Here is a 10,931-nt window from a genome sequence, read left to right as displayed (position 1 = left end):
TGGGCCCGAAGACATTTATTGGGTTTTCCTTAGAACAGCTGAGGCAAACTTGCATTTTCTTTTTTTTTTATTTTTATTTTTTATTCTTATGTTAATCCCCATACAGTGTTCCATGATTCATTGTTTGTGCATAACACCCAGTGCTCCATGCAGAATGGGCCCTCCTCAATACCCACCACCAGGCTAACCCATCCTCCCACCCCCCTCCCCTCTAGAACCCTGTTTGTTTTTCAGAGTCCATCGTCTCTCATGGTTCATCTACCCCTCCGATTTCCCCCACTTCATTCTTCCCCTCCCGCTACCTTCTTCTTCTTCTTTTTTTTTCTTAACATATATTGCATTATTTGTTTCAGAGGTACAGATCTGAGATTCAACAGTCTTGCACAATTCACGGCGCTTACCAGAGCACATACCCCCCCAGTGTCTATCACCCAGTCACCCCATCCCTCCCACCCCACCCCCCACTCCAGCAACCCTGTTTGTTTCCTGCAATTAAGAATTCTTCATATCAGTGAGATCATATGATACATGTCTTTCTCTCAAACTTGCATTTTCAAAAGGAAGTTTATTAGCGTTGAAAGGGACAAGTTAGAGATGACGGAAAATGTGGCTGTCCAATCTCCAAAGCAAGACTTGTGCTCTCAGTCCTCACACTCTGGCCCCTGGACTGGGCAGCGGGGTGGCCCTTTGTCTGGAGGGGAGCTGTCACAGCCCCTGCCTGTCTCTACCTGCCATCGGGCTCTTTCCTGTGCTCTGGGGATGTCATCTGGGACACACTGCTGTGTAAGGTCAAGACCCTTTCCTTCCCCTGCCACCCACCTGGCTCCTGCAGATGTCCCGCTGGTTGAGGCTCCCTGTGCTGGCAACCTTTTCCCTCCAGGTCAGAGCCCGGCCGTCCTTCCTCCTGCGGCCCTGTGAACTCCCAGTCCTGGGAGGGGCCTCCTTACTCAAGCGGACCCTCCAGCGAGACCTCGGCCTGCAGCTTCTCCGCAGCCTGCGCCTCCCTAGAGGCCTCCCGGCGCCGGGCGGAGGGCTGGTAGGAGCTCTCGTCACTGGCTGGGCCCTGCCAGCCCTGGCTGAGGCCCAGCAGGGCCCGGACCTGGTGGAGGAAGTTGGGGCTCGAGAAGCAGTAGAGCACGGGGTCCAGGACACTGTTGAGGTAAGTAATGGCCAGGGAGCTGTGGAAGAGCTGTGTGCAGAGGTCGAGGGCGTGGCAGGCATGCAGGCGGAAGGCCACCATGGAAGCCATGCCGAAGACGACGCTGGGCAAGAAGCAGACGATGTAGACGGCCACCACCACGGCCAGCAAGCACATGGCTCTCCGCGGGCCCGCTTGCTCCCCCAGGCTGCGGCGCCGGATGGTGAGCCTGATGTTCACGATGGCAAAGAGGATGAGGGCCAGCGGCAGGAAGAATTCCAGCACGAACAGGGCCTGGTGCCAGCGAAGTGAGGCCGAGGACTTCACGCCCAGCCGGTAACTGAGGCAGGAGTGGTCGGTATAGGCAGCCAGAAGCAGATGCCCGTTGAGGAGCAGGATGCCGGCCCACAGCCCCCCGGCCACCCTGGCGGCCGCCCACACGGAGGCCCGGCTCAGCACGTGGTGGGGCCTCACCACCTTCAGGTAGCGGTTGAGTGCGACGGCCGTGAGGAAGACCACACTGGCCGAGCGGTTGGTGGACAGCATGAAGAGGTTGAGCTTGCAGATGGTGGCCCCGAAGCGCCAGTGCTCCTGCAGGAAGTAGTAGTCCACGCGAAGGGGCAGGTTGATGATCAGGAGAAAGTCGGCAACGACCAGGCTGACCAGGAACACCGTGTTCGACGTCCAGGGCCGCGTGTGGAAGCAGAAGATGAAGAGCGCCAAGCTGTTCCCCACCAGGCCCAGGACGAACTCCATACCCAGGATCGGTGCCAGGAAGGCAGACACGGTGGGGGAGAAGGCTGGGAAGCAGGAAACCGTGGCCTCTCTGGTGGCCCCCAAGTCTGAGGTGAAGGCCGAAGGAGAGGAGGAGAGGAAGGGAGGGAGGGAGGTGGGGAGGGAGGCAGGGAGAGTGGAGGGAGGGAGAGAAAGGAGGGGAGAGGAAGAGCTCAGGTTATGAGATGCCATGAGAGAAGTTTCCAGGCTTTCTACCCCTGCAAGAGTGTTCAGGGCAGAGTGGAATGATGCTCACTACCAGCTAGTCACCACAATGACTCAATATCCTGGGGTTTTTTCATCAGCATCCTTGCAGCCACTGAGAAACACCCAGCCAAAGGGGAACCCTGCAGCCCTCCCGCCCCTCTCCCTCCCCCCACACTGAGTGACCTGGCTGCAAGGTCTCTGAAGGGTCTGGGCTGCCCCTGGCACAGGAGGAGAGCAGGGCTCAGCAGGGGTGAGACGGAGGCCCAGGGAGAACCTAGAGTGGGAGGAAGGCCCAGCTGGGGTGAGGTGGGGAAGAGTGTCCACAGCGCCGAGGGCTCAGACGTTTGCTTGCCCGAAGGCCGGAGCTGGTCCTGGCAACCCATAGCTCTCAGGGTCATGCAGGCCACCCTGTACACCCCCGCCCCCCCATGTACAGACTGGGTGGCTGCCTCCCTGCCCCCACCAGCTCTGGCAGCAGGGAATGTGGAGCTAACAGGATGTTGTCCCCGGAGAGGGAGGTGGGGATTCCAGCCAATACCTTGACCACGTGCTCATGGCCTTGTGGCATAAGCCTGTTTGTGCCCTGCCATCCCCAATTCCCGATGGTCCAAAGTCCATGTCCCCCACGAAATACCCCCCACACGCAGAGAGCTCCCCTGCCGGTAGAAATTGGGCTCCTGCCCCAGATAGAACAATCCTGAGAGCCTTCGAGATGCCCTGTCCACTGTCCGCCCCCCTCCATCAGCACCCAGCATTCACCACAGACAGGGCAGTAGATTCCGGGCTGTCTTCAGGCAAGGTTTTCCTGTTCCTCTACTGCGTGGTGTTCTCAGGAGCTCCTGGGGCCTTGGACTCCTCCTGATGTGGGACAGGGCCGAGGGAGCCTGCGGCTCCGGACTGCAGGACCTGACACCTTCCCTTGCCGGCTGGCTACGGTCAGCAGGGTGCGTGCGTGCCAACCCTGCCCAGGCTCGGGGCTTCAGACACAGTGGCCATTGGCCTCTCTCTCTCAGAGCCTCCAGGCCTCTCTCTCCTCTGTCCTGGGCTCCCATCTGGCCAAGGCTGAGGGAGACAGGCCGTAAGAGGCTGTGACCACAGGATGCCGGGTGGTGAGACCACCAGCCTGAGCTTTGAATGCAGACAGGCCTTGTTTGGAAACAGCCGCTTGTTGGCCAAACCTCTCAGGGAACTCCCTAGCACGGAGCTAATGTTAAGAAAAACAGAAGATCTCATTTTTGTTATTTTCTCAGGTTAGGTCTGTCCTGGGCACTAGGGACAAGCTCGTCTTCTCCTGGCCGCCTGCCCCTGTGCAGTGGGGGGCTCTGCGGGACATTCCCCGTGTTCTCTCCTGGGGGAACAGAGCAATACCCTGCTGCGGCCCACGTTCGGACTAGCCTCTGCCTTCACCTGGACTGTGTGGGTTTGTGGGGGAGGCTGCCAGTGTTTCTTCTTGGCTGGTGGGAGAGGAAAGCCTTAGGGGTAGAGAGGTGGGCACAGGCCCTGGGGCAGAAACCCTTTCAGCAAAGCCAGGTTCCCATCTGCTTTCAAAACAGATGGTGGAGCGAATCAAAACAGTGGGCCACAGTGGGGGAAGGCAGGGTTTAGCATCCACGTTTTCCAGAGGAAGCTTTGACCCTAACCAGGGACCTGTTCCATCCAGATCCCACTTCGATTACCCCCACCTGCAACCCCGTCTGGACTTCTCACTGAAGTCCCAGGAAACCGGGCTCTGGTCTCCGCTGTAGGTTCTGGGTTTTGTCTCTACCCACAGCTGCTTCTAGGGTTCCCGGCACTCCTGAACCCCGCAGAGCACCCAGGAGCCTTCTGAGTCTTTGGACACGGTGACTGTACATAGAGGTGGGAGCGTTATCGTGATTTTCATGTGCTAACCGTGGTTAATTCTGCGTGGTGGATCTTGGGTTTTTAAGTATTTTTGTTTTCTATGATTAGTACACATCACTTGTTACCGGGGAGAAAAAACCCAACAGACACTATTTTTAAAAGCCATGTAAAAAGAGTAAGCGGGAAAGATTCAAGAGGGGGAGGGACAATATGAGCTGTGTCCCCAGGATGAGCACAGGACTGGGAATGGATGGGCCACACACACACAGTGAAGAGAGACCCTTTACGAGTAGGGACACCCACTAACAGACCGTCCGCACATCTACATGCACCTGGTGCCCCCGACACACCACACACATGAGTCACAGGAGTACAGGGGGTCGGCCATCCATGACAGCCCGTGTGCATGCAGACATACAGGTGTTTGTCCACGAGGAAGCCTTTATTGAGGGCCCTCTGGGTAGCAGGCAAGTGCTGCCCTGGGCCTGTGGGGACAGAGGGATGGAGAGGTAGTCCGGCCTCCATCAAGGAGCAGACCGTGCAGGGCAGTGGGCAGAGGGCTGTTAGAGGAGAAGGGGCACCACCATCCCCCCAAGAGCCTGGCATCTCGGCCGAGAGGACAGGAGGAGGGTGGATGGCGATGTCCAGGGCCCAGCTCCGGGGACAGAGTGGCTCAGCAGCGGTACATCCAGAAGCACAGCGGGCAGGAGAGTTATGTGGGGGAGGGAGGCACTGCTTCAGGGCCGCACCCAGAGGATCAGCCCAGGGGCTTCTTGCGGGCGGGGTCCTGGGTCACAGCCAAGGCCACAGAGCCCTGCCCTCGCTCCCAGGTGTACCTGTGGAGACACAGGTGGGCTGGGGTCAGATAGGTGGGCCCTGAGGATCCCAGGGGAAGGAGGGTGGTCCCACAGCTTGGGGGGGGGGGGGCGGCAAGTCCTTCCGTGCACTCACGCGTTCCCGGCTGGCACCAGAAGGCTGTCATCCGGGGCCAGGCTCAGGTGCTGTTCCCCCATCGTCACCACAGAGGAGCCCTCCTGGGAAAGAGGAGCAGGAGAACGGGAATGGAGGCCGTTGGGCCTCAACACCTGTCCAGGGGTCCCTGAGTCTGCCTTGGCAAGGAGGCCCTGGGAGCCACTCCAGGCTCTGGGCGTTCAAGGCCCAGGGGCAGCCTGGTCGCCATGGGCAGGAGGATGTGCCACCCTCTGTCAGGGGCCCCACTTGCCAACTGCCACAGCCACACATCCACGTCCTGTCTCGGGCCTTCGTTGCTGCCTTGTCCATGGACGATCACCTGGCAGGAAGTGACATACATCTTTCTGGTGCTTCGGCCCCACACAGGAGATGGCCTTGGACCTGCCCCCCAGACGCTAGGCCCGCAGCACCAGGCACAGCCTATCTTCATGTGTAGGGCCAAGACCAGGACTTGGAGGGGAAGGCTGCCCGGCCGCGGGCCTCCCTGCTGCCTCCCTGCTGAGCAGCGCTGCCCGCCGTCCAGGACCACGCCTGCCTGCCCTTCACATGCACATGCGCATCGGATGCCTCGGCTGCCCATGCCCATGACTGCTGACCCATATGAAGGCATGACTGCCAGGGGCACGCTCAGGACACACGCACTCGTGTGTGCACGGCTTAGCGTGGACTCATGTATCACACACAGAGCTCTCCAAAGAGTGCCCACCTGCCTTCTTCCATGGGATTCTGGCCTGAGGAGGAGGGAGATGGGAGGGGACGAACTTTTTGACCTGCATCAGCCGGCAGCTACTGTGCAGGTCTCGCTCCTGCTGGCCCAGAGTGGGACTCAGTAGATATCTGTTGGCATAAACTGAAGCAGGTGGGAGCAGGCGTGTGCACGAGGCAGAAGGCAGCACCGGGAGGCCAGCTCGATGCCGAATGCCATTGCCGTGATGGGCTGGGAGGGGCTTTGTGGCGTGCCCCTGTTTTCACGGCCCTGTGTAAGCTCAGGTGTCTGCAGGCCAGAACTTTCAAGGCAGGTGTGTACCCAGGGAGCATCCCTCCATGAGGGTGTCTGATTCAAACTGCAAGGTATGTGCCCATGGCAAACTGTAAAGCACAAACAAGCCCGAGCCTTGCCCCTTGTCCAGCCCAGGAGACCTGTCAGGACCTGGGCACTGCCTGCTACTCCTGCCATCCAGCCATGGTGCTTGCTGCCCCCACTCCCCTGCCCTGGCTCCTGCCAACCTCAGCTACTTGCAGTGCCGGGCTTTTGCAAGCTTCCATGCGTTTACCCATGCTTTTCCCTTATCTGGAATGCTCTCTCAGCCTCCCTTTCTTCCTTTTGCAAACTCCTATATTTGCTTTAAAATGCAGCTTACACGTCACCTCCTCCAAGAAGTCTTCCCTGACTTCCCTCCCAGCCTGGGTTCCTCCTTCATTGTCCTATGGCTTCCTGAAGCTTCTCTACCAAATAACATACCACCTGATTGTGGTAATTGTTGATTAACTTGTCTTTTTATCACACCATACACTCTTTGAGGCAGTGACTCTTTTTCTCCTACCAAAGCCTGAAACATAATAGGCATTCAACAAATGCTGAATGAAAGAAGGCCAACTTTGTTTGGGTGGGTCTCTCTCTGTGCACCTCTCCACCCAACCCTCACCGCCAGGCACCTCTCTTCCTTCCGGCTCCCCAGGCTGAGACTGGCCAAAAGTTCAGGAATTCCTAGTAGAAGGATAACTCTAGACCCCCAGGAATCGGTCAGCCTATGGGGCAACCCCCCACTCTGAAGGCAAAGAAAGACTGCTTGAGACCACGTAGCCTCCACTCCTAGCAAAGCCGTCACTCTCTGAGTCAGGCAGGAAACAGGAAGACCTCTGTTTGTGTCACAACCTCTGAAACTGTGTGTGTGTGTGTGTGTGCGAGCGCGCGCACGCATGTGTGTGGGTGATTAGTTCCCATTTCCTAGGGCTGCTGGGTAGATGCCCTGGATGGCCCAGGGCCTCGTTACCTGTGTCTCATAGGTGTCCCCAAACAGGCTGAGGGGTGTGCCTGCCTGCAGCTGTCTGCGGTGGCCATCCAGCCAGGCCTCCAGGGACATGGGCTCCATGACAGATCGTGTGCTCAGGGGGAATGGCGGTTCCTGGAGCAGCTGGTCTGCACCCACAGCACAGCTATGTCAGTGGCCTCTGGCCCGGCCCGCCCAGAGCCCCAGCAGGCCCAGGGCTCCCAGCTCTGAATCACCGGGATGGGCCCTGGATCCAGCTCGAGCACCAAGCAGCCACGTGGGGGACACTATTTGGTGCCATTGTCTCGTACCTTGAGTACTGGGGCAGAGAACTCAAAAGGAGACTGGTACTCTGGACCAGGACCCATTCTATTCTGGGAAAGCAGAGAGGGAGGGAGAAAGGCGGTTCCCTGGGGGGCTCACCAGGGATGGGCTTTCCTGTTTTGTGCTGCTCAGAGCTGAAGAACCTGCAGGGAGAGATGGGGAGGAGGACGAGTGGCCAGCATTCCCGAATGAGTGGCCAGGGAGACGCACAGTACACACTCTCATACGCTCTCAGGTGCAGGAGCCCACACTCTCAGGGGGCCCTACAGAACTCGATGGAGGTCCGCCCTCCCCTCCCTTCCAGCCCAGGCCCTCCCACCCTGGGAGGGGCAGACTTTCCCCCCACATCCCAGGCACGCTGGCCCCAGTGTGGTGGGCACTGCTGGGTGGATCTGCCCTCCCCAGCCAGAGCAGGGGGCCTCAGAGAGCAAGGGGCAGGGACCGGGCTGGGGCTCACTCCTGGATGATGGGGGCCAACTGTGTGCCAAGGTCCTTGCAGTAGAACCACTTCTCAAACAGGACGTCCGTGGTGTCCCCCATGTAGTACCTGCCAGAGCAAAGGACAGGTAACCCAGCTCCCCACCTGGGTTGCCTCGGGGCGGCTCTGCTTGTGGAAGTCTGGACCCTGGCTAGCCCCGCAGAGCTGGCCGCCGCTTCACCCTGTTAGCACAACCTAGTGTCCAACGCTCACTCACCCACCCCTGGCTCTCCCGGAAGCACTATGTGCCCCAAAGTCGGCGGGCTATTATCGACCCCATTTGCATTCCTGGTTCCCCAAACAACCATTTACAAAGTGGATAGAACTCTGAGGCTCGGAGAAGCTGGGTAACGTGGCAGAGATTACACAGCCTGTGAGTGGTGGGTGCAGGACAGACTCGCGACAGTCTTAGAAACACAGACAAAAAATCAATAACAAGTGTCTTCATTTTCCCAGAGAGGAAGCTGAAGCTGAGCCTGAATACAGGGCCTGTGCAAGGAACCTTATGGAACCAACATGCAGAAGATACCCCCCAGGTGAGGTGTCCTGCTCCTTTAGGAGTCACGGATGCCTTTGAGAATTGGAGCAAAGGCTGGGCCTCTTCTCCGGAGGAAAGTCCACCTGCGTGTACACACAGCCTCTCCGAGACTCTCGGAAGCCCACCCAAGACCCAGCCCGGCTCAGTGAGCTCCTCCGCCAGGCCTCAGGCCCCTGGTGTGTGCTGCATCTTGTTGACTGAATGTCTAAGCCTCAGGCCCAGCTCCCAGGGCCAGGCCCTCTTTGTCCTCTTCAGCTTTTCCCGAAAAAGAGAAGTGGTCCTGCCTATGGGACATGGTTTATAGACACCCAGCTCATCCTAAGTTCTATCCTGGGATGGAGCTGGACACCAGAAAGCTTGCCTTCAGAGTGGCATTTTTAAAGTTGAGTCCCTGGCTTTTTTTTTTTTTTTTTTAAGATTTTATTTTTCCATTTGAAAGAGAGTGAGAGGGGGAGGAGCAGAGGAAGAAGCAGACTCCCCACTTAGCAGGGAGCCCAATGTGGGGCTTGATCCCAGAACTCCGGGGTCATGACCTGAGGTGAAGGCAGATGCTTAACCAACTGAGCCACCCAGGCACCAAGTCCCTGGCTTTTATTAAAGGTCAAAAGCAGCCAGGGGCGCCTGGCTGGCTCAGTCAGTAGAGCCTGAAACTCTTGATCTCGGGGTTGTGAGTTTGAGCCCCATATTGGGTGTAGAGATTGTTTAAAAATAGAGTCTTAAAAAAAAAAAAGGTCAAAAGCAGCCAGATGAAATCTGTTATAAATTTGCTGTAAAAATGTTACTGAGGACAGGGTGCCTGGGTGGCTCAGCCACCCAGCTGACTCAACTGACTCTTGATTTTGGCTCAGGTCATGATCTCAGGGTCATGAGATCGAGCCCTGCATTTGACTCCGTGCTAGGCATGGAGTCTGTCTCTCTTCTTCTCCCTCTGCCTCTTCCCCCACATGCACATGTACAAGCTCTCGCTCTCTAAAATAAATAAATTAATAAATAAATAAATAAATAAATAAATAAAATTAAAAAAAGTGTTATTGAGGACACTGTCCACTGTCACTAAAAACTCCTTTCATAAAGCCCCATATGAAAGATTTCTTTTGGAATTGAAGGCCAGACATCTGTTTCTACAACAGTAGGTTAGTATTATCATTGTGTTTTTGAAAAGCATTGAATAGTATAAGGAATGCTCAGGAGTTTTTTAAGTAAAAAAAATCAAAATTCAACCCCATGTTTGCTAAGACTTCAATGCTGTAAGGTGTAGATATGCACAGAAAAGAGGCAAGATGGAAGGTTAACAAGCTTTGTTAGGTTTAACTGGTAAGATGACAGGGTTTTTTTGGTTTTCTCTTTATTATTGTTCATTTCATTTTATTGAGACGTCATTCACATTCCATAACATCTTCCCTCTTCCTGAGTTTTAACTTTATTTGCTTTCTTTTTCTTTTCCTGACTTCAAGACTGAACGTGTATGACTTTGCTGATTACAGAAAGGGGAAGCGTTAAAAAATAATCCATTGTAACAGGAGATGGGGGCAAAGTATCCTGATCTCAGGAACTTGTTGAGAAATTTTAATTTTATTAAAAAATACAAAAAATAGTTACGCTTTTGGAAAAATCTGTGTCCCTCGGAGCCACAGGCTGCATCAGATAATAAGTGGGTGACAGATTGCAGCCCACTGGGAACTCAGCTCTGGAAAGAGTCGCCGCCCCCCACGTGGCACCAGTGTTTGTCCCCTCCTCGGTGCTGACTCACACTCCTATCTAGACCATCCTGACCCTAATTTCCTATTTCTCTACAGTGCCAGCTCGGCTGCCTTCTAGCAAATTCAACCTCCCTGTGCCCAGTCTTCTTATCTGTAAAGTCCACACTTGCGGCTGCTTGCCCCATCTCTGCCCCGGATGTCCGGACAAGGCCCATTTACCTGAGCCCATCTAGCTCCGTTTTCAGCCGCCTCCGTTCGATGACCAGTCCCATGGTGTTGGCAAACCTCTGTGGAGAGTGGGGTACCCCAGCGGGCAGGAGGAATATCTGCAGTGGTGGAGACAAGGTGCTAGCAAGCCTGCAATGCCCTCCAGGGACCTGGGTGCCCGCAGTGTCCTGGCCTCCCCAGCCGGCCCACGGGGTCCGGCAGCCCCCCTCTCTGCTAGCCTCTAGCCCAGAAGCAGAGGAAATGTCAGGCCTTGTGAGGATGGGCAGCTCACAGGAGGAAGTGCCCAAGGGCCAGGAAGGGAGGCAGGACAAGCCAGGGAGGACACACTCCAACCAAAGCCAGCATGAGTGGACCATGGGTTCCTGCTCTTTGGTCCTTCACCTTCCCATGCCCTGGGGCCCAGGCTCACCTCTCCCTGCCGAATGGTCACGGCCCGGTGTTTCCCTCGCTCCAGGACTTGGAGAACCATGTCGCCCTCTAGCTGGTAAAACACCTGTGGGACAGGAGGGCAGACAGGCTCAGCCCCTGCCCCCTCCCTCTTCCAGGTCCTTGGCCTGAGTTCTGACCCGGACACCTGAGAAATTTCCTGAAGGCCTGTATAAGCAGTTCTGTCACTCCTGCTCTGAGGCCCCAGTCTCCCCTGACATGCTACAGACCGGAGTGCTGGGGCCACAAGACGAACTGTATCAGCTCAGGCGGATGTTAAACCGAATCTGGCCTCCAAGGCCTTACAGGGGTG

At 56.5% G+C, this 10,931-nt stretch overlaps 2 protein-coding genes across 6 annotated transcripts in view; both read right to left on the bottom strand.

Annotated features, from left to right (window-relative positions):
* Nucleotides 1-483: 483 nt before the first annotated feature.
* Nucleotides 484-4,256, bottom strand: OXER1 (oxoeicosanoid receptor 1). Its single transcript, XM_035001685.1, has 2 exons — nt 2,879-4,256; nt 484-2,393 (listed from the first exon to the last, which is right to left on the bottom strand). The coding sequence occupies exon 2, from the start codon at nt 2,102-2,104 to the stop codon at nt 944-946; it is 1,161 nt and encodes a 386-aa protein (XP_034857576.1). The 5' UTR covers nt 2,105-2,393; nt 2,879-4,256; the 3' UTR covers nt 484-943.
* A 128-nt stretch (nt 4,257-4,384) lies between these two features.
* The window catches only part of HAAO (3-hydroxyanthranilate 3,4-dioxygenase), a 27,876-nt gene continuing 21,329 nt past the window's right edge, over nt 4,385-10,931 (bottom strand). For 4 of the 5 annotated variants that reach the window (XM_035001689.1, XM_035001690.1, XM_035001688.1 and 1 more), the window contains 8 exons: nt 10,602-10,685; nt 10,184-10,290; nt 7,706-7,795; nt 7,348-7,391; nt 6,928-7,073; nt 5,184-5,252; nt 4,913-4,995; nt 4,385-4,797 (listed from right to left, as the gene is read on the bottom strand). In XM_035001689.1, coding sequence (XP_034857580.1) covers nt 4,719-4,797; nt 4,913-4,995; nt 5,184-5,252; nt 6,928-7,073; nt 7,348-7,391; nt 7,706-7,795; nt 10,184-10,290; nt 10,602-10,685 — 702 coding nt within the window. In that variant the 3' untranslated portion in view covers nt 4,385-4,718. The remainder of the gene's footprint in view (nt 4,798-4,912; nt 4,996-5,183; nt 5,253-6,927; nt 7,074-7,347; nt 7,392-7,705; nt 7,796-10,183; nt 10,291-10,601; nt 10,686-10,931) is intronic. The other variant, XM_035001687.1, reaches the window with a different exon arrangement.

Source organism: Mirounga leonina, unplaced genomic scaffold (assembly GCF_011800145.1).
Source record: "Mirounga leonina isolate KUSES-001 unplaced genomic scaffold, KU_Mleo_1.0 Mir_125, whole genome shotgun sequence".
Classification (NCBI taxonomy): domain Eukaryota; kingdom Metazoa; phylum Chordata; class Mammalia; order Carnivora; family Phocidae; genus Mirounga; species Mirounga leonina.
Note: the sequence above shows the minus strand (reverse complement) of the source record. Positions and strands in the feature narration are given on the sequence as shown.

Coding starts and splice junctions, on each gene's coding strand:
- OXER1 (XM_035001685.1), bottom strand. CDS start 2,104: ATGGCATCTCATAACCTGAGCTCTTCCTCTCCCCTCCTTTCTCTCCCT.